Genomic DNA, 20,000 nt, shown 5'->3' with positions numbered 1-20,000 from the left:
ATTTTTACAATATTCTATATATATAATATATATGTATATATTTATAAATATATATATATATATATATATATATGCATACTTTTATATATACATATACATGTTTATATAAGTATGCATACATGTACATGTGACGTGATGGCTCAGATAGTAAGTGAGCCTCGTCAATGTACAGCAAAGATGGGTTTCGAATGCTGAGTGATGCTTTACTACATGTGTGCAAAAGTGTGTGCATACATATGTACATATGTATGTGCATACATATAAATGTTGTGTGTATTATTTATTATGTTAAACATTTTAGGTTTTTGAAATTGTTTAACATTTTGCATGTAAAGTTTTCTATATGTGCTTGTATGTTTATGTTTGTATGTTTAGGTTGAATGCTCGTTTTATGTTGGGTGTGTTTGTAAGTTTGTAAATGTATATTTGTGTTTTGTGTTTGTTTGTATGTTTAATTGTACGTATGTATATTTCGTTTCTTTGTTTTGTGTGTGTGTTCTATTAAAGTAATTTATAAATATTCGAAGCCTTGTGTCTGTGTGCGTGTGTGTTTGTGTGCGTGCGTGCGTGTGTATGTGCGTATACGGATGTGTGTTTTTATGGTGTGATACTAAAAATATTGAAAGGAAACTATTATACAAGTGGATGTGAAATGAACGAAAGAATGAATGAATAAACGAAAGAATGAACAACTTATTGGCAGATTTATTCATTAAATTAAATTAGTCAAAGAAAACCGATCAATCAATCAGATATCGCGGAGTTAAGATTGACAACTTCTCGACCAGTTGGAGGAACGGGCTGGGGTTCAACGCCCTCATTCACGCCCACTGCCCCGAACTTGTTGACTACAACACCCTCAATCCCAATGACCACATTGGTGATGATTATGATGATGAAGATTGTGATAATGATGATGATGTTGATTGTGATGATGATTATGATAACAATTATATCGGTGTTGAAGATGAAGATACTTGCGACGATTACGATGGTAATGATGACGATCTTAATTTTATTTTTGACGATGATGATGATGACGATGCTGATGATGATACAACAGGAAACTTAAACAACGCGTTTATAATCGCCGAAGAGAAGTTGGGCATCAAGAAGTTGTTGGATGCCGAAGGTTTGTCTGTTTGTCTGTTCGTGACGATGTCGATGACGTCACTTATTGTTGATGATCAGGTGTAAATGTTGTTGCTGATGACGTCATTTCATTAGTCAGTATCTTAGACATTGTCTTCGTATCCTCACAATCACCTCTACCGTGAACATTTTTGGGGCAGATGTGGACGTCTCAAGGCCGGACGACAAGTCGATAATGACCTATGTCGCTTCTTATTATCACTTTTTCTCCAGGATGAAGTCTCAGATGACTGACTCGAAAAGAATTAACAACGTCAGTTTTTGTCGGTGTGGTGTTTTTTTGTTTGTTTGTGGTGGTTTGGTTTGTGGTGTGTGGAGAGGTGTGGGTTTGGCCATTTGTGGCGTGTTTATCGTGTCGTGTTTTTGGTGTGGGAAACGAGAAAGTTGATCGTTAACGTAGATCACTACTTTTTATTTTGAGGAATGTTTGTAGTCTGTGGCTGGCGTGTTTCTAGTGCGTGAGTAGGACGTGTGAATGAGGTGTGTGTGTGTAAATTGGGATGAGGTGTTTTTCTTACTTGCGTCGTTTCATGGTTTGTATGTGTGTGTATGTGTTTGTTTGTGTGTGTGTTTATTGTTTGTGCGTGCGTGTGCGTGCGTGTTGTCACGCGGTTCAGTCATCCTGCCATCATCTTCACTTTATCATCATCAACGTCATCACTGCGTCATCATCTTCACAAAAGGTGCTGGCCAATTTGATGGACATAAAACGAGACGAGGACGATTACGAGTGTCTCGTTTCGAATCTTCTCGAATGGATCAACCTGAAGATCTTCAAACTCAACAATCGAACCTTTCCGAATTCCGTGGAAGGCGTAACGAAGGAGATGAACGATTTCACCAACTACAGACTCGTTGAGAAACCGCCTAAGTTCGTCTCGATGATGATGATGATGATGATGGAGGTTATGATGGTGGTTGTGATGAGGAGGTATGATGATGGCTGCTATGGTGCTGACTGCCACACGATAATCGTGATGGTTTTTTAGAAATCCAAAATACATTACGTCATCGTCACGTCATCAGGTCACTCACCACCATTCCAACTAACAAACCAACCAACCAACCAATCAACCAATCAATCAATCAACCAACCAACTAACTCTCCAGATACAAAGAAAAAGGAAACCTCGAAGTCCTCTTCTTCAACATCCAGGCCAAACTGAAGAGTGGTCAGAAAAAAATGTACACGCCCCCTGAGGGTAAACTCATCAGAGATGTCGAATCCGCTTGGCTCAGACTGGAGAGGGCTGAACATGATCGGGAGCTTGCCCTTAGAGAAGAACTGATAAGGTTGGTTGTTGGTAGTGTGTCTATACGTGTTTGTAGGCTGTCGTTGCTTGGCTACCTGGTTCGATTACAATGATACTTGCTATATGTTTCTGGCAGTTATAGAGTTTTGTTTCAGGCGTTTTTGTCGTGTGGTTACTTAATTCAAATGCTTGCAAAATCGTTCGTTGTGTGTTTGTGGATTGCTGTGGTTGCTTGTTCACCTTGTTCGAATACATGGATGTTGGTTAGATGTGTGTGTTTGTGAGTGTTTGTGTGTGTGAGTGGGTTGGTGACGCGTCATTTTGTTGTTTTTTTTATCAAAGTGTAGACGTATCTGTGTTGATTGATGTGCTAAGAGATAATTTCAATTTTTCAACACAGACAAGAAAGGCTGAAACAGCTGGCTGAGAAATTTGAAAAGAAGGTTTTTACTTTAACTTTCAAATATTTATTATACATTCACATTATCATTGTTTTAATGGTCATCATCAACATCTTCATCGTCATCTTCATCGTCATCTTCATTGTCATCATCGTCATCATCAGCATCGTCATCATCAACATCATCATCTTTATCATCTTCATCGTCATCTTCGTCATCTTCGTCATCTTCATCGTCATCATCAACATCGTCATCTTCATCATCATCATCATCGTCATCTTCGCATCACGCAGGCCATCTTGAGAGAGTCCTGGCTGAACGACATGACGAGGATTGTGAGCGACCAGACATTCGGCAACAACACTGCCCAAGTTGAGGCAGCTCTCAAGAAACACGAAGCTATAACTGCTGATGTTGAAGCCAGGGTTGGTCGGTTGGTTGGTTGGTTGGCTGGTTGGCTGGCTGGTTGGCTGGTTGGCTGGTTGGTTGGTTGGTTGGTTGGCTGGCTGGCTGGCTGGTTGGTTGGCTGGCTGGCTGGCTGGCTGGTTGGTTGGTTGGTTGGTTGGCTGGTTGGTTGGCTGGTTGATTGGCTGATTGATGTAATTTAAAACAATAGATAATCAATAATGAAATAATAAATAATATTTTCCAACAGAGGGACCGATTCATCACCCTCTCCAGTATAGCGCAGGAGTTGTACCAGGAGAACTATCATGGTAGACAACCTGTTAAAGAAAGGTCTTATTTTTTCGTTTGCTTATTCATTCATTCATTCATTCATTCATTCATTCATTCATTGGTTCATTCATTCATTCATTCATTCATTCATTCATTCATTCATCCATCCGTCCATCCATTCATTCATCACTCCCTCTTTCATCGACCCATCCATCCACCCATCCACTCCAACCACCAGAGAGCAGCAGATTATAACCAAATGGCGGCACCTGTTGGAGTTGCTAGAGAAGAAGAAGAAGGTGTTGCATGGTTTCAGTGAAATGTTGGACCTCTTTCGGGAACTGGAGAGCATCTCTCAGGAGCTCAGAGACATGGAGGTTGTTAAGTACTAGCGGTCAATTTTTTAAGAATATTTTAGAGTTCGTCTGTCATTTTAATTGTTCTCGATCTTCGAATTAAGTGGCACTACATCACTTCCACGCCTCTATTTTCTCTTCCACATACTTCAGTTCGCTCTACAAAGCGAGGACCACGGACGTCACCTGGTTGGGACACAGGACCTCCTCCAGAAACATTCCCTCATCGAAGGTCAACTGAACGGCCTTGCCGAGAGGGTTAAGAGGTTAAACCAGAGATCACTGCCCTACAAAAAATCTCTGCATCCGGAGGCGCAACTACTACAGCAGAGGATCGAGCCCCTGAATAAGGAATTCGAGAAGTTAGTTTGAAGATGGCTTTCATTATGACACACACATATACCTGGTTTAAAACATTTGTATTTATAATAATTTTCGGCACGTCAGACACATGCACAAACAAACACACAGACGCACTGACGAACGCACACGCACACACACACACACACGCACGCACACGCAAACAGCATCCAGCACTTGTGTCAGATCCGTCGCGCGAAACTGGAGGAGTGTCTGAGGTACTACCAGTTCGTGCAGGACTCTGAGGAGCAGGAGACCTGGCTGGTGGAGATGAGTGGCCTGGCTCAGTCGCAGGACGTCGGCAAGGACCTGGCTTCCTGCATGATGCTCATGAGGAGGCACGAGGTTTGTTGGCAGGGATGTGCTCGCTCAGTAGTTGAATCGCCAGGTTCGATGGTGAAGGGGCTTGTTTCAAGACGCCTGCTCAGTAGTTAGCACACGCTTGACTGCCCAAGTCGTTGGTTCGAATTTCATTTCGCAAATGTTTTGACAGCTATGTCGTACAATACTCAGTTGTGCAAATGTTGAAATAAAATGTTTCGAATGTTTGGAGGTTGGGAAGGTGACGGCATCGTGGTCGGTGTCATCTTCATTATAAACTTTGTAATCTCTAACCGCAGTTATTATCTTCATCGTCGCCACCATCGCTTACTTATTCCTGATCGGTAATGCATGCCACGCAGGCTCTGGAGCAAGAAATATCGGCACGCATTCCGGATAGTGAGAGGATCTACAAGGTGGGAGAGCAACTGATTCTGAACAACCATCCGTCGAAGAGAGATACGGAGGCGAGGGTGAGGAGGCTGAAGGGACTGTGGAACGAGTTGAAAGAGATCGTGAAGAAGAGGAGGCTGCTGTTGGAGGATGCGGCTGAATCGCATCAGGTCTGTTGGTGGTGGGCTAGGTCGATGGATTGATAAATTGAAGGATAATTAAATGAATTAATGAATGGATGGATGGATGGATAGATGGTAGGGCAAACAAAAAGGATGCATGGATGAACTTAAAAGTGGAGGAATGGTTAGACGGAGGAAAAGAATAATAGCTAAATTGAATGAATGAATGAACGAATGAGTGGATTGATGGATAGGTGAATGAATGATGGATAAGTTGATTTGGAAAAAAATGTTTTGCAGTACTACGCGGATGCAAACGAAGCAGAATCCTGGATGAACGAGAAGATGCCCCTAGTCACCAGTCAGGATTTTGGAAGGGATGAACCTTCTGCCAAGGTCGGTTGGTTGGTCGGTTGGTTGGTTATTTGAGAGATTGGCTGGTCGGTTGACTGGCTAGGTGGTAGATTGGTTATTTGACTGGTGGAATATCTCTTGTTTCATTGGTCGTACGAATGGGTAACTAAGTTATGACTCCTCCGTCCATCCATCCATCCATCCATCCATCCATCCATCCATCCATCCATCCATCCATCAACTCGTCCACAGAACCTTCTGCAACGACACATAAGGCTGGATGGGGAGATAAAATCCTTCGAGCAGGATATCTATCGTCTGGACCAACTGGCCGCCCTCATGACCAAGGCCTCCTCCTCCTCTTCTGCTGCTGCTGCTAATTCCGCCGCTTCAGCTGTTGGTGTTGTCATGCCATGTGTGTTGTATCAGTTCAATGACTTTTAGGTTTGATTTTTTGAAATGGAATTAAGATAAATTGAAAGAGAGAGAGAGAGAGAGAGAGAGAGAGAGAGAGAGAGAGAGGAAGACGGAGTAGAGAGAGAGAGAGAGAGAGAGAGAGAGAGAGATAGAGAGAGAGAGAGAGAAGGAGGATTAAATAAATTGTGGCCAAAGCATCGTATGATGCTGCTACTACTACTGCTACTGTTATTGTTGCCATGTACAAAAATGTTGATAGAAAGATAGGGTACATCAAAAAAGGAGCGACACAAAGGGTGAAAATGAATGAAGGAGAGAGAGAGAGAGAGAGAGAGAGAGAGAGAGAAGAGTAATACACGAAAGAAGAAAGAGAAAGAGAAAGACAGAGTGAAAGTTATTTTTGTCGATTATTTATTAATCTGGTACATTACGATAATGTGAATTAACTTATGAAGAGAGAGGTAGAAGGAGAGTGTTCTTCATACACTCTATTACACTGTAATCGCTTTTTTGACTGATAACGCTTGCTGCTTGGAGGAATTTATTTTATTATCTTCATCTGTTGATTGTTCTCGTGGAATGTTAATTAAATTGTTTGCCGTTCCTAATTGACGTCATTTCATTGTTTTCATTGTTCACTGTGAGTTTGTTCGTTATTTGTTCGTTATTTGTTCGTTCGTTCGTTGTTTGAGTCGGTTAGTCATTCCGTCTATCTTTTTATTCATTCGTTTGTCCATTGATTCATTCATCCATTCATCCATCCAAATATCCATCCATCCATCCGTCCATCCATCCATCCACCCAACAGCTCAAGATACCGGCAACATCAACCAAGCTGACGGTACCATCTCAGCAAGTTGCGAATGGTGACTACGTTGGTGCTTTGAATGGGGGAGGAGTGGCGGTAGATGGGGACGAGGAGGAAGTGCTGGAGGAGACTGCTGATGTACCTTATGAGTATGAGGTAGGTGGTATTTTTTCAACCATCATTTTTTTGGTTTTCCAGATGAATATTTGTTGATTATAGTAGCTGTTAAATTTATTTTGTGAAGAAGGTGAAGAGCAATTAGGTTGGAGATTCAGAAATCGTCGTGACTGTTTTGAAAAAAATTTCATTTCATCTATTGTCAAATTTTTATCCGCCGCTGCAAACAATCTCGTAATATTTTTGCCGCCAGAAAAATTTGTTGGGACGTCTGAATTTGAATAAGAGATTTAAGAAGAGGTTTAAGATCTGTCAGTAGGAGAATCGTCGGTTGTACATGAATCGTTTACTGTTCTTTTCGCAATGGATTGCTTTCCATTCTAAGACGATTTTTTTCTCAAAATTTTCAGTTTTTAGCTGTTAGAGAAAGAAAAATTTCGTAAGAAAGATTGAAAAAAATAAATAAAAAATTAAGCAACGCTGAAATTGTTCTGACTTTCCTAAACAACTATATATCTGATAGTCTGGATTATATGTATATATATATAATCCAGACTATATAAGTGTTGAATAAAATTGGAAGATTAACTCTGGCTTAATACAGATAAAACAAACCAATCAACCAGTCAAATAATAAATAATCAATCAACTAACTAATCAAATAAGCAATCAACCATCCAATCAACCAACTAACCAATCTACCAACCAATCAACCAACCAATCAACCAACCAATCAACCAACCATCCAACCAACCAACCAACCAATCAACGAACTATCCAAGGTGGAAGAAATTCAGGAACAAGACGGATTCAGGGATGAGGTCGTGGAAAGGTCAATACCCCAGATCAAGGCCATGTATCCGTATAAAGGAAATGGGATGGAGGCTGGCAAGGGAGAGGTGGTGATGATAATGATGATGGTGGTGATGATGATGACGATGGTGGTGATGATGATGACGATACTACTACTACTACTATTAATAATAATGATGATGATGATGGTGATGACGAGTATAGTTATGATGATGATGATGACGGTATCTATGTTGATGATGATTGATATGATGATGTTGACGATTATAGTTGTGATAATGATAATTTTGATGGTGAAGATGATGATGATTATGATTATTACATGGTGATGATGTTTTAGAAGTTTCCACCAGCGGTTTTATGTATGCATATGTTTGTATGTATGTATAACTTTTCAGGTACTCCTTCTTCTTGAAAAGACTAATTCTGATTGGTGGAAGGCACAGAGGGACAACGGTCAGCACGGCTACCTGCCAGCCAATTACGTTAAAGAGATCGAACCCAAGGTCATTCAACCTGATGATTGAATGAACAAACGAATAAATAAATAAATTAATTAACTAATGGTTGATTGATTGGACGAATAAACAATGATTTTATAATAAGGTGTACAAATGAATGAACGATTAAATAAGTATTTATGTATTCAGGTCATTAAAAAGGTAATCCGCCAGCCAATCAAAGAAAAGGTGAAGGTCATGGTGACGAAGACAGGCATGAAGAAAGAAGTGGTAAAAAAAAAGAAGAGTAACCTGAAGAGGAAGCCATCAGGTTTGGTGATTGATTGTTTGGTTGATTAGTTGATTGATTGGTTGCTGATTGTTGGTTGGCTGGTTGATTGATTGGTTGGTAGGTTGGCTAGTTGATTGATTGGCTGGTTGATTGATTGATTGAATGGTTGGCTGGTTGGTTGGTTGATTGATTGATTGATTTGTTAATATTCTTCCATTGATAGCTCGCACTCAGGCCAACCTACACTTTGATAGAGTCAACTTAGAGCAACGACAACAGACCATTAATAATGCCTACAAAAAAATCAATGTTCTCAGTCAGGTATGTTTGTATGTTTGTTGCTTGTTTGTATGTTTTTTGTTTGTTTGTATATGTGTTTGTATGCTTGCTTGTTTGCTTGTATGTTTGCATGTTTGTTCATTTTGTTCTTCTGTTTCAGGATCGCCGACGTAACTTGGAGGGCGCCATTTTGTTTTTCAAATTTTGGCGGGAATGTGACAGCTTTGAAGACTGGATGAATGAGAAGGTTGTTTAAATGAATGAATGTTTGAATAAATAAATTAAAGAATGAATGAATGAATGAACGAACAACTGATTGTATATACTAACGAATTGATAAATGACTGCGGATCTAACCAGGAACAAGTCTTAACAGCTAAAGAAAGCTTGTCCGAGAACATGGAAGCAATCAAGAAAAAATATGAGGTGTGCTAAAAAAATTCGAGTCATTCATTCATTCATCCATTCATTCATTCATTCATTCATTCATTCATTCATTCATTCATTCATTCATTCATTCATCCACTCATCCATTCATTCATTCATTCATTCAATCATTCATTCATTCACTCATTCAGTCAATTAACATTCGAAATTCTCACGAAATCAGCACTCGTATAAAAGGAACGTTTGTCAAGGATGCACCTTAAATATTTTCAGAAGAGAAATACATTCGAGAATTTTATCCCTCTTAGTAGTATTCCGTTCTCTAATATTTCTAAATCATTTTTCAAAATTTCAACAGCAGCAGCAACATCTTCAACGCGGTAAAACTCTTTAACATTATAACATCCTCTATGACATCCTCTATGACATCCTCTATGACATCCTCTATGACATCCTCTATGACATCCTCTATGACATCCTCTATGACATTTTCTAAGTTATTCGAGTTATTTACTAAAAAGCACAAAAATTCACTAATAACAATTGACCGATCCGCCATGTTGTTTGCGTGCGTACGTACACACACACATACATACATACATACATACATGCATACATACATACATACATACATACATACATACATACATACATACATACATACGTACAAGTACATACATAAATACAAACAAACAAAATAATCAGTTGTAATATCTCTCTCTTCTAATCCATTGACCATTCATCCCATCGACCAATCAACAGCTTCTGATAACTGACATGGCGGCTAACGGTCACATGATCGATGACATCAACAAGATGGCCGATGAGATGGTGAAATCGAACCATCTGAGGAAGGAACAAGTTAAAAAGAGGAGGGATATGATTAATGATAAGTTAGTTGATTGTTTGGTCGGTCGGTTGGTTGGTTGGTTGTTTGTTTGGTGAAATCGAACCATCTGAGGAAGGAACAAGTTAAAAAGAGGAGGGATATGATTAATGATAAGTTAGTTGATTGTTTGGTCGGTCGGTTGGTTGGTTGGTTGTTTGTTTGGTTGATTGGTTGGTTGGTTGTTTGGTTGGTTGATTGGTTGGTTGATTGGTTTGTCGGTTGGCCGGCCAATGGTGGATGAATGAAAGAATGAATGAATGAATGAATGAATGAATGAATGAATGAATGAATGAATGAATGAATGAATGAATGAATGAGTGAATGAATGAATTAATGAATGAATGAATGAATGAATTGATTAATGAATGAATGAATGATCAAACAAATGCTTCTATCAAACCACAGATGGAACAAACTGAACAACTTGAAGAAGCAGAAAGAAAAATCTCTTGCTGGTGCATCTGGGTTGGTGATGAAAATGATGAAGATGGGTGTGATGATAATGATGCAGATGGCGATGATGACTATGAAGATGATAATGATAGTGGTGATGATGATGATGATAAAATTGACGAAGAAAAAGAAGTTGATGATGACGACGACACGCACATAAAAAATTATACACACACAAATGACACACACCCAAACGACACACACACACACTCACAACACGACACACCCACACACTCACAACACGACACACACCACATTTTACATTGTAGAATCGAACTCTTCCAAAAACTGTGCGACGAACTGAAGGAATGGATGTCAGAGAAGAACAACTCCATTGTCAACCCTGAAGAAGTTGGCAAAGACCTCAAATCCATCCAGCTACTCCAGAGGAGGCACCAGGGACTTCTCCAAGAGTTGAAACCTCTAGGGGACAAGATTAACACCCTGGGGCTTATTGCCCAAGAGTTAGTGATGGCTTTCCTCTTTCTATCTCTTCCTTTCTCTCTCTCTCTCTCTCTCTCTCTCTCTCTCTTTCTCTCTCTCTTCTTTATCTCTCTCTCTCTTTCTCTCTCTCTCTCTCTCTCTCTCTCTCTCTCTCTCTCTCTCTCTCTCTCTCTCTCTCTCTTTCTCTCTCTCTCTCTCTCTCTGTGTCCATTCATTCATTCATTTATTTATTTTTGTCCTTTTGTTCATTCATACATATATATTTATTCATTCATTCATCCATTCATTCATTCACTCTTTCATTCATTCATTCACTTGTTCACACCGCACCTCATCCTCCATCCAGCGTTCGCAAATCGCACCCCGATGAGACCCCACACGTCAATGAGAGGGAGGGGGAGATAAACAGTTTGTGGAAGGCACTGCAGGTTCCTGATGATGGTGATGATGATGATGATGGTTATGAGGATGGTGATGATGATGATGATGGTTATGAGGATGGTGATGATGGTTTTGAGGATGGTGATGATGATGGTTATGAGGATGGTGATGTCGATGATGATGATGTTGGTCATTGTCATTCGTCATTATTCACTATTTGTTATCATCGTCGTCATCTTCTTTGGTTTCATTTTCATCGTCATCATCATCATCATCATCGTCGTCGTCATCATCATCATCGTCATCATCATCATCATCGTCGTCATCATCATCGTCGTCATCATCATCATCGTCATCATCATCATCATCGTCGTCATCATCATCATCGTCATCATCATCATCATCATCATCATCATCATCATCATCGTCATCATCATCGTCGTCTTCATTGTAGGACAAAGCAAACAAACACAAAAAGTTGCTGGACGACATGGAGCAGTTGTACAAATTCAAGGGAGATGCTAAGGATTTGGTGAGTGGATGATGATGATGTTGTTGTTGATGACGATGATGAGTGAGAGAGCGTTATCATCATCATCTTGTCAACATCATTATCAACAACATTGTAATTATTAAGATCATCATCGTCATCATCATATCGTCATTATCATCATTACTAAAATCTACAACAACATCGCTTTCATCATCACCGACACCACAACCATCGTCATCACCGTCATCATCATCGTCATCACTATCAGGAGACAAAGATGAGTGAATTGAAGATGAAACTGAAGGAGAAGGAAGTGCCACACACGGTTGCAGAGGCTGATGACCTTCTAAAGAAGCATCACGACCTCAAAGACGATGTCAATAATAACAGGCAGAAGTATGTTCATAATAATTATGTTGATTGTGATGATGTGGATGGCTATGTTGGCGATGATGATGATGTCGATGATGATGATGATGGTGATGATGAATGGATGCTGTTTTTAAATGGTAATGGCGATGAGGCTTAATCACTCACTCACTCACTCACTCACTCACTCACTCACTCACTCACTCACTCACTCACTCACTCACTCACTCACTCAACCAACCAATCGCAGACTGAACAAACTGATGGAATTAGCGCGGGAAATTCTGAACAAAGATCCTGAAAACAGGGAGGTGGTGGACAGGATGAAGTGGCTACAGTTGGAGCAGGATGAACTGGAGGAGTTGTGGAAGAGGAAGAACAAGGGGCTCAACGATGCTAAAGACTTCCAGGCTCGTTTAGTGATTGACCTGCGATTAGATTAATGATTAGATGGATATTATCATGATTAGGTCTTGAGGTGTCAGATGATATAATGATTAGTTGGTGATAACTCGAATAATTAGATCGTAATTTTTGTATTATCTTTGCCGTCATTTTCGTACGTTCATTTTATTTTTATCATCTCGTTCATTATAATCGTCTGTTATCTCATATTCTCATCATTTTAGTTTTTTTTTCATCATCACCCTCGTCATCATCATCTTCATCATCATCGTCATCCTGTTATTATTTCCATAATCTTTAAACTTTTCAGTAGATTATTCAGAGTCGTCCCAAATATTCTGTTTTGATTCATTTTCGTCATCATCATCATCATTAATATCACAATCATCATCATCATCGTCGTCACCCTCATCATCATCATCATCGTTCTCCCCACAGACCTTCCTTCACGATGCCAACCAGCTGGAATCTCAGATAGCCAACCAGAAGGCACTACTTGACCTCAGTTTGAATGAGGTCGGAGTTCAAGTTTTATACTTTTTAAATTTACAATCTTAATAACTTTGTTTATTCTAACATTTTTTTTGTCTTTTATTTTTCAATATTTAAGAAATTATTAAAAAAACCGTTTTATCAGTTATTCAAAATTCAAACCTGATTCAAGATCCTTCAACCGTTGCTTTAAAATATCACCCCTTCTCTCCAATGACATTTGACCTTTCCGCGTTTACTGGAGGTGGTGTGGTGTGGGGATTCAGCGTTGTACCAACTTAACTTAACTTACCGGGTTCGATTTCAAAGAGACACGTTGTGCACGGGCTAGCTACAGAATATTTACCGTGCATGTTCACCATAGAAACATCTGCTTCGTGGCTGGCGGCGTTCGAGATCGCCTGGTATGGACCTCCTCCTCGCCTGGTATGGACCTCCTCCTCGCCTGGTATGGACCTCCTCCAAATCGCAGCAGACAGGATGGCCTGACTTCGCCGTTACTGGTTCCGTCGCTCGGAAGAGCCTGCCAGCTTCGCCAGGAAGATCCAATTTGTCTTTGATTTTGTTTAGAACGGGATTCAAAACTGAACCCTCTTGAGATCTTCTTGTAACTGGCGCTGTATAAATTAGTTTCCTCTATTTTGCTGATGACTAACTCGTTTCAAATGTGAACGCCACTACGTTCTGACCTTTCAATATTCAATCTTCAAGATTTGACCTACGAAATATGACATTGACCTCGTGACCTACATGAACAAACGCAGGCTGACCTAGACAATCCCGAAGCCCTGAGGAAGAGGCAGGAGCAGATCGAGGATGCTCTGAGAGCCCAGGAGGAAAAGTTGAAGATGTTGGACGCTCTGGCCGATAAGATGATCAAGGACGGCCATCCAGAAGCTAAAAAGTAGTTTTGGCTGTTGTGGCTGTTATGGTAGTGGCTGCGTAGTTACTGCAGTTGTAAAGTTATTGCTCTTTTATTTCATGTGTTGTTGTACGGTGTTGTACGTATGGATGATGTTTAAGATGGCAACAATATTAATAACGACGATGATACCATCATGGCCCGTCCCCTTACCACATCATTCATACTCACGCAGCATCGATGCCAAGAGGAAATCCTTGCGCGAGAAACTGGAGCAAGCTAAGCAGAAGTTGGAGGAACAGAAGAGGAAGCTGGTGGGATCAGAGATGATGCTGGAGTTTAAGAAGGATGCCGATGAGGTGGTTGGGATGATGACGATGAGGATGGTGATTGGATGTCGTGGATATGATGGTGTTACAATTGTATTATTCATGTGGCTGTTATTGGTGATGGGCTGGCGTTGGTGTTGTTGTGATGATGACGATTCCGTGAAGCAAAAATATCATCGCTAACCATAACATCCGGAAAGTTATCATTCATAATATTGACGATTTGATTGATGTTGATGATGATGATGGAGAAGGAGATGATTGTGAAGAAGATGATACTGTTGGTAATTATCATTGTAACATTTTCGCAACCCCCACCCAGCTCTCTGATTGGATACAGACCAAGTACCTGATCGCATGTGACGAATCCTACAAAGACCTCACCAACCTTCTACCAAAACTTCAAAAACACCAAGCCCTCGAGGCAGAGGTCAAGGCCAACAAAGGTCGACTAGATGATCTCGTAGATAAGGGAGAGGGCATGATCAGCGGGGGCCACTACGCTGCTCCGGAGGTCAAGAAAACCCTTGTCAAGGTCAAAGCTGATTGGATCAAGCTGGATGATAAGGTGGGTTGAAGGTTTCACGAATTGTTTTACAATTCTTACGTTTTTGTCTATCCTTGTTTGTTTGTTTTATTTTTTTTTTAAATTTTTTTTCTCGTGAAGGTGAAGGACAAGGGCTTGAAGTTGAGGCAAGCTGCACAACAGGAGCTCTTTAATAAGGTTCCAACCCCACCCACATCACTTCACATCATCATTGTTTCATCACATCATCACAACACCTCATCACATCACAACAACACCTCATCACATTTTTTGCAGGCATTGGAAGACGCCAATCAGAAGCTGTCAGAGATGGAGAGGTTGCTTGCATCGCAGGATCTTGGCAGAGACCTGAGGAGTGCCAAACATCTGCTCTACAAACACCAGGTCTGTCGGAATCGTTTGTTTGTTAGCAGAAACGAAATTTGTGGCTTTCTAGTTTGTGTATTGAGTTTTTGTCGGTTGTCGTTGTTGTTGTTATTATCGAAATGTATTCACTAACCGACCAATTACACAACGAGTAACTCACCAATCGACCAATCAGATGTTAGAGAACGAGATGAAAGTGAATGCCGAGAACCTGAGAAGCATCGTGGACCAGGGCAACCAACTGGCCAAAGATGGACATTTCGATTCGATGAGTATTCTCAAAGCTGTTAAAGATTTCGATAATCGGTCAGCTTGTATTTAGTTTTTTGTATTTGTTTGTTTGTTTGTTTGTTCGTTTGTTTGTTTGTTTGTTTGAGGATTATTTAATTAATTGTTTGTGTTTTTTTTCGGCTGGTGCTTGTTTGTCTTGTCCTCTTCGAACGTTTGCTGCTTCTTCGAATGATTTTTTCGAAAATTGTGTATCTTGTTTTAGATTCAAGGTGTGTCAGCATGTTAATAATGTACAAGTGCCATGCTATTCACCGCCACTACTGCAGAAACTGTACAACCGCACGCACGCACGCACACGCACAAACAAACACCAACCACACACACACACACACACAACCACACAGCTTCAAAGCGCTACAGCAGCCAGTCGCTAAGCGTCGCCACCTTTTAGAAGAGTCGCTGAAGCAGCATCAGTACATTTTTGACGTGGATTCTGAGCTGCAGTGGATTCAAGAGCATTTTCCGGCTGCTAGCTCAGTTGATTTTGGAAGGACACTCATCGATGCGATGAACTTGAACGCTAAGCACAAGGTGTCTCTTTAGTTTTTCACTAATTCGTTTATTCGTTTATTGATTCATTCTTTCGTTCGCTCGTTCGTTCGTTCGTTCATTCATTCAATTGTTTTTTATTCATTCTCACTCATTCATCCATTTATTCGTTCAGTCATTTATTCAGTCGTTCATTCGCCGGTTTGTCCATCCATCCATTCGTTCATTCATTCATTCTCTCTCAGAAACTTGACCTCGAGATTCAAGGTCACCAGCCTCAAATTGACAAAGTGGCCAAGGTAGGGGAGGGACTTGTTCGTGCCAACCACTTCGCCAGTAACGATATCAAGGTAGATTTTTGGTTTGCATCGCCACCGGTAGTGGCTGGTGTGGTCGCATTTTGAGCTGCTGCCTGCCATGCCACCAACATTTTTCAATCACCATCATCCTCATCATCATACTCATCACCATCCCACTGACCACCACCACTATCATCATTTCCATCATCATCATCATCACAATCTTCATCCCTTGTGTTATAATATTTATATTATAAAAATTTAAAATTATGTCAAACTCCATCTTACAGGCGAAAACATCAGAACTCCTCTGCACGTGGCAGTCGTTGTTGGATGCTGCTAATTTAAGGAGGCGTGGCTTGGAGCTGTCGATTAATAAGCATCAAGTGTGTAAGGTTTAGGGTCAGATGGATAGCTAGATTGATTGATAGTTAGATAGATAGACATTAATGAATGGAAAGATAGATTGAGAGTTGGATAGATAGATTGATTGATAGTTAGATAGATAGACATTTATTAATGGAAAGATAGATTAAGAGTTGGATAGATAGATAGATTAATTGATTGATTGATGGATGGATGGATGGACGGATGGATGGACGGATGGATGAATGGATGGATGGATGGATAGATGGATGGATGGATATGAGGTGATAATAAAGTTTAAAAAAAAATTTTGTGAAGATATTTGCGATGATTTTATCAACAATGCCTTTGTCATCTTCATCATCGTCATCACAATCGTCATCACGATCGTCATCATCATCGTCTCCCTCACAATCATCATCATCATCGTCTTACAATCATCATCATCACCACCATCATCATCATCATCAGTACCTGTTAGATGCAAACGACTTGCAGACCTGGATATCAGAAAAAAACATCCTTCTATCCAGTAAGGATCTTGGGAAGGATGAGAATTCTGTGGATAAGCTCATCACTAAACATAAGGTGTGTGTGTTTGTGTGTGTGGGTGTGTGTATGTTTGTGTGTGTGGGTGCATTTGTGTGTATGGCTGTGTATATATTATCAAACTCAGAAAAGTTCAATTGAGAGAAAATAACTCAATAAGAGACCCATAGACAATGACATTAGTTTACGAATTAATGAGAGAACAAAAATATCTGTCGTTACTAAATATCAAACATGTATGTCTGTGTGTTCGTGTGTTGCACACACACACGAACACACACATACGCACCCACATACAAACACACATACGCACACACACACACACAAACACACATATGCACACACACACACAAACACACACACACACACATTGCAGGCTTTGCAATCAGAACTGACAGCTCAGATGAAGTTACTAGGCGATCTTGAGAAGAACTCGCAGGAGATACAAAAATCCGACCCCGCATCCTCCAGAGAGATCGCAACTAAACAGGTCAGTGAGAGGTCAAGGTTGGGTTTTTGGGTCAATTGATCGGGGCGGGGCAATCAGGGGCAATCAATGAAATTCAAATTAGAAGCCTATCAACCTGTCAATCAATCAACTGACCAATTGTCCAACAGTCGACCTTGAACGATCAAATGCGACAATTTGTGAAGAAATCATCTGAGAGGCTGGCCAACCTACTGGCTTCAAAGAGAGTTCTCGAATTTATGAGGGAGGGAGGTGAGTTGGAGGAGTGGATGGATGCCCAGATGCTGGTTGTGACGTCAGAGGAGTATGGTCAGGATTACGAACACATACAGGTTGGTGGTGTGGTGGTGTGGTGGTGGTGATTATCTGATGCCACCATTAATACATTTTATAATTTGAATTATCATCGCCATTATCATTCTAGCATAATCATCATCATCATCCTTATCATCGTCAGGTGATCTTGAACAAGTTCAATGAGTTTCAGCTTGGAATCGAAGCCGGGTCGAAGAGGTTTGTCAGAGTTGACAAGATGGCGACAGAGCTCATTGAGGATAACATTCCTAATAAAGGGATGGTAGTTGAGAAGCAGAAACAACTTAGGTGTGAAAATGGTGATTGTGATGATTTTGATGATGATGATTGTTGAGATGATGATGATGATGACGATGGTTGAGATGATGACGACGACGATGATGATTGGGATAATCATTCACTTCTGCCTTATCCATTCGCTTATCCATCCATCCATACATTTATTAATTCATTGAGATCCATCCCATCCATCCCATTATCCCATTCCAGATCGCAATGGCAGGACCTGCTGGAGCAGATGGAGGCACGCAGTCAGAAGCTGCTCGGGGCCGGAGAGCTGCACCGATTCAACAGAGACGTGGAGGATGCCCTGACGAGGATCCAGGAGAAGTATGCCAGCATCCCGGACGACCTGGGGAGAGATCTCAAGACTGTGCAAGGCTACATTAAGAAGCATGAAACTTTTGAAATTGAATTGGTCGCTTTGGATGCTCAGGTGTGTGTGGCGTGTTTTGTGACGTGTTTGTTTGAAGTTTTGGTGTGTTGTTTAATTTTTATTGTTGTAAATAATGAAAGGTGTGAAGTAGTTTTGCATTGTTTTACATAAGCCTGTCTGTCGTATAAAAAAGTTTTTTTGGCTCTTGCAAAAACCTTTCATCCGGAAAACATTCTCGCGACAGCTTCAAATCCTTTTCGACGACTCGGAGCGACTGCAAGCGACGTATCCGGGTGGGAATGCGGAGCACATCAAACACCAACAGGGAGTCGTCTGCGAGAACTGGGACATCTTGAAGGAGAGGTCGGAACAAAGGAGGATGAACCTGCAGGCACAACTCGATCATTACTGCCTACTCTCCGCTGTTGGTCTTTCGGTTTTGTTCGTTTATTTGTTTTTGTTTGTTTGTTTGTTTGTCTGTTTGAATATGTTTGTATGTTTGTTTGTCTGTCTGTTTGAATGTGTTTGTTTGTGTTTTATTCGTATTTGCGATTACTCGATCATCTGCTTGAGAAGTTTTTCACTATGTCCTGTTTTCTGCTTGCTGAAAGATGTTAAACTAGAATTCTACGCCGGCTCTGCCATCGTCACAGGCAACGTGGAAAGACAGCAGCCCCAAAGTCGAACACCACAGACAGTCGCATCACATCACCACCAGCATTACGTCATCATTATCACTTTACCATTACCCTTCATTAGGCGCGCAACCTGATAAGTTGGTCAGAGCAATCCTTATTGGACATGCAAACCAGCAAGCCTCTCCCACTCAGCCAATCAGTGAGCTCCGTAACGGAACAACTGAAGGAACACATGCTGATGAAAGCGGAAATAGAAGCCCGGCAGGAAAGTTTCGATGACGTCATCAATAATGGGAACACCATGATCCAGAATAAACATTTTGCATCTGATGATGTTAGTTTGCTGTCGTGTCTGTTGTGTGCGTTGGTGTGTGTTTGCGCGTGTGCGTGTGTGTGTGCGTGTGTGTGTGCGTGTGTGCGTGCGTGTGTGTGTGCGTGTGTGTGTGACGTAATTTATTACTATGGGGAATATGTTTTATGTGGAGAACTTGAATTTACCGCCATGCCAGTGCACACGAGATCGTATTAAATCGGCACACTTAGCCAAACACCACTCCTTCTCCTACACTCACTCCAGCCAGCTCTCATCTCACATTTATTCATTTCCACACAATCCCATCTTTTCAGATAAGAGAGAAGATGAAAGAGTTGGAAAGGACGAGGAAGAAGCTGGATGAGGTGTGGAGGCGGAAGAAGAAGATGCTGGATGACCAGCTGGATCAACAGATCTTCCTCAGGGATGCTAACCAACTTGAAACCATCACAAATACCCAAGAGGTTTGTGTATGTGTGTGTGTGTGAGTACATGCGTTTGTACGTGTGTGTGTTTTTATGATTTTATTTTTGGTAGTAAAATATTAAATTTTATAATTAAATTAACCTGTCATACAATCCATCGATCAATTTTATCATTCAATCAATTCTACCATTCAATCATACAATCAATCAACCAGCCA

At 40.8% G+C, this 20,000-nt stretch overlaps 2 protein-coding genes across 2 annotated transcripts in view; both read left to right on the top strand.

The window, feature by feature from the left end:
• Positions 1–7,051, top strand: part of HELRODRAFT_183634 (hypothetical protein) — a gene marked incomplete at both ends in the record, with an annotated part of 13,118 nt that extends 6,067 nt beyond the window's left edge. The window contains 15 exons of the mRNA XM_009013226.1: positions 753–994; positions 1,064–1,132; positions 1,293–1,405; positions 1,836–2,057; positions 2,309–2,445; positions 2,806–2,848; positions 3,100–3,219; positions 3,462–3,544; positions 3,723–3,861; positions 3,994–4,202; positions 4,368–4,545; positions 4,884–5,084; positions 5,643–5,786; positions 6,616–6,771; positions 6,986–7,051. Coding sequence (XP_009011474.1) covers positions 753–994; positions 1,064–1,132; positions 1,293–1,405; positions 1,836–2,057; positions 2,309–2,445; positions 2,806–2,848; positions 3,100–3,219; positions 3,462–3,544; positions 3,723–3,861; positions 3,994–4,202; positions 4,368–4,545; positions 4,884–5,084; positions 5,643–5,786; positions 6,616–6,771; positions 6,986–7,051 — 2,122 coding nt within the window. The remainder of the gene's footprint in view (positions 1–752; positions 995–1,063; positions 1,133–1,292; positions 1,406–1,835; positions 2,058–2,308; positions 2,446–2,805; positions 2,849–3,099; positions 3,220–3,461; positions 3,545–3,722; positions 3,862–3,993; positions 4,203–4,367; positions 4,546–4,883; positions 5,085–5,642; positions 5,787–6,615; positions 6,772–6,985) is intronic.
• Positions 7,052–7,586: 535 nt separating this feature from the next.
• HELRODRAFT_194928 (hypothetical protein) overlaps positions 7,587–20,000 on the top strand; it is a gene marked incomplete at its 5' end in the record, with an annotated part of 33,373 nt that continues 20,959 nt past the window's right edge. The window contains 33 exons of the mRNA XM_009013225.1: positions 7,587–7,631; positions 7,944–8,051; positions 8,196–8,276; positions 8,717–8,803; positions 8,917–8,982; positions 9,135–9,184; positions 9,302–9,515; positions 9,706–9,804; positions 10,238–10,323; positions 10,555–10,749; positions 11,076–11,157; positions 11,565–11,642; positions 11,872–11,999; positions 12,223–12,391; positions 12,816–12,893; positions 13,179–13,295; positions 13,634–13,773; positions 13,967–14,090; positions 14,383–14,628; positions 14,728–14,784; positions 14,884–14,991; positions 15,149–15,279; positions 15,609–15,795; positions 15,999–16,103; positions 16,343–16,447; positions 16,890–17,006; positions 17,344–17,457; positions 17,586–17,768; positions 17,894–18,039; positions 18,241–18,466; positions 18,651–18,830; positions 19,166–19,378; positions 19,672–19,821. Of these exons, the coding sequence (XP_009011473.1) occupies positions 7,587–7,631; positions 7,944–8,051; positions 8,196–8,276; positions 8,717–8,803; positions 8,917–8,982; positions 9,135–9,184; positions 9,302–9,515; positions 9,706–9,804; positions 10,238–10,323; positions 10,555–10,749; positions 11,076–11,157; positions 11,565–11,642; positions 11,872–11,999; positions 12,223–12,391; positions 12,816–12,893; positions 13,179–13,295; positions 13,634–13,773; positions 13,967–14,090; positions 14,383–14,628; positions 14,728–14,784; positions 14,884–14,991; positions 15,149–15,279; positions 15,609–15,795; positions 15,999–16,103; positions 16,343–16,447; positions 16,890–17,006; positions 17,344–17,457; positions 17,586–17,768; positions 17,894–18,039; positions 18,241–18,466; positions 18,651–18,830; positions 19,166–19,378; positions 19,672–19,821 (4,215 nt within the window). The remainder of the gene's footprint in view (positions 7,632–7,943; positions 8,052–8,195; positions 8,277–8,716; positions 8,804–8,916; positions 8,983–9,134; positions 9,185–9,301; positions 9,516–9,705; positions 9,805–10,237; positions 10,324–10,554; positions 10,750–11,075; positions 11,158–11,564; positions 11,643–11,871; positions 12,000–12,222; positions 12,392–12,815; positions 12,894–13,178; positions 13,296–13,633; positions 13,774–13,966; positions 14,091–14,382; positions 14,629–14,727; positions 14,785–14,883; positions 14,992–15,148; positions 15,280–15,608; positions 15,796–15,998; positions 16,104–16,342; positions 16,448–16,889; positions 17,007–17,343; positions 17,458–17,585; positions 17,769–17,893; positions 18,040–18,240; positions 18,467–18,650; positions 18,831–19,165; positions 19,379–19,671; positions 19,822–20,000) is intronic.

This window comes from Helobdella robusta (assembly GCF_000326865.2).
Source record: "Helobdella robusta unplaced genomic scaffold HELROscaffold_113, whole genome shotgun sequence".
Lineage (NCBI taxonomy): Eukaryota > Metazoa > Annelida > Clitellata > Rhynchobdellida > Glossiphoniidae > Helobdella > Helobdella robusta.
The sequence above is the reverse complement of the archived record's forward strand: the minus strand, read 5'-3'. Positions and strand labels throughout refer to the sequence as shown.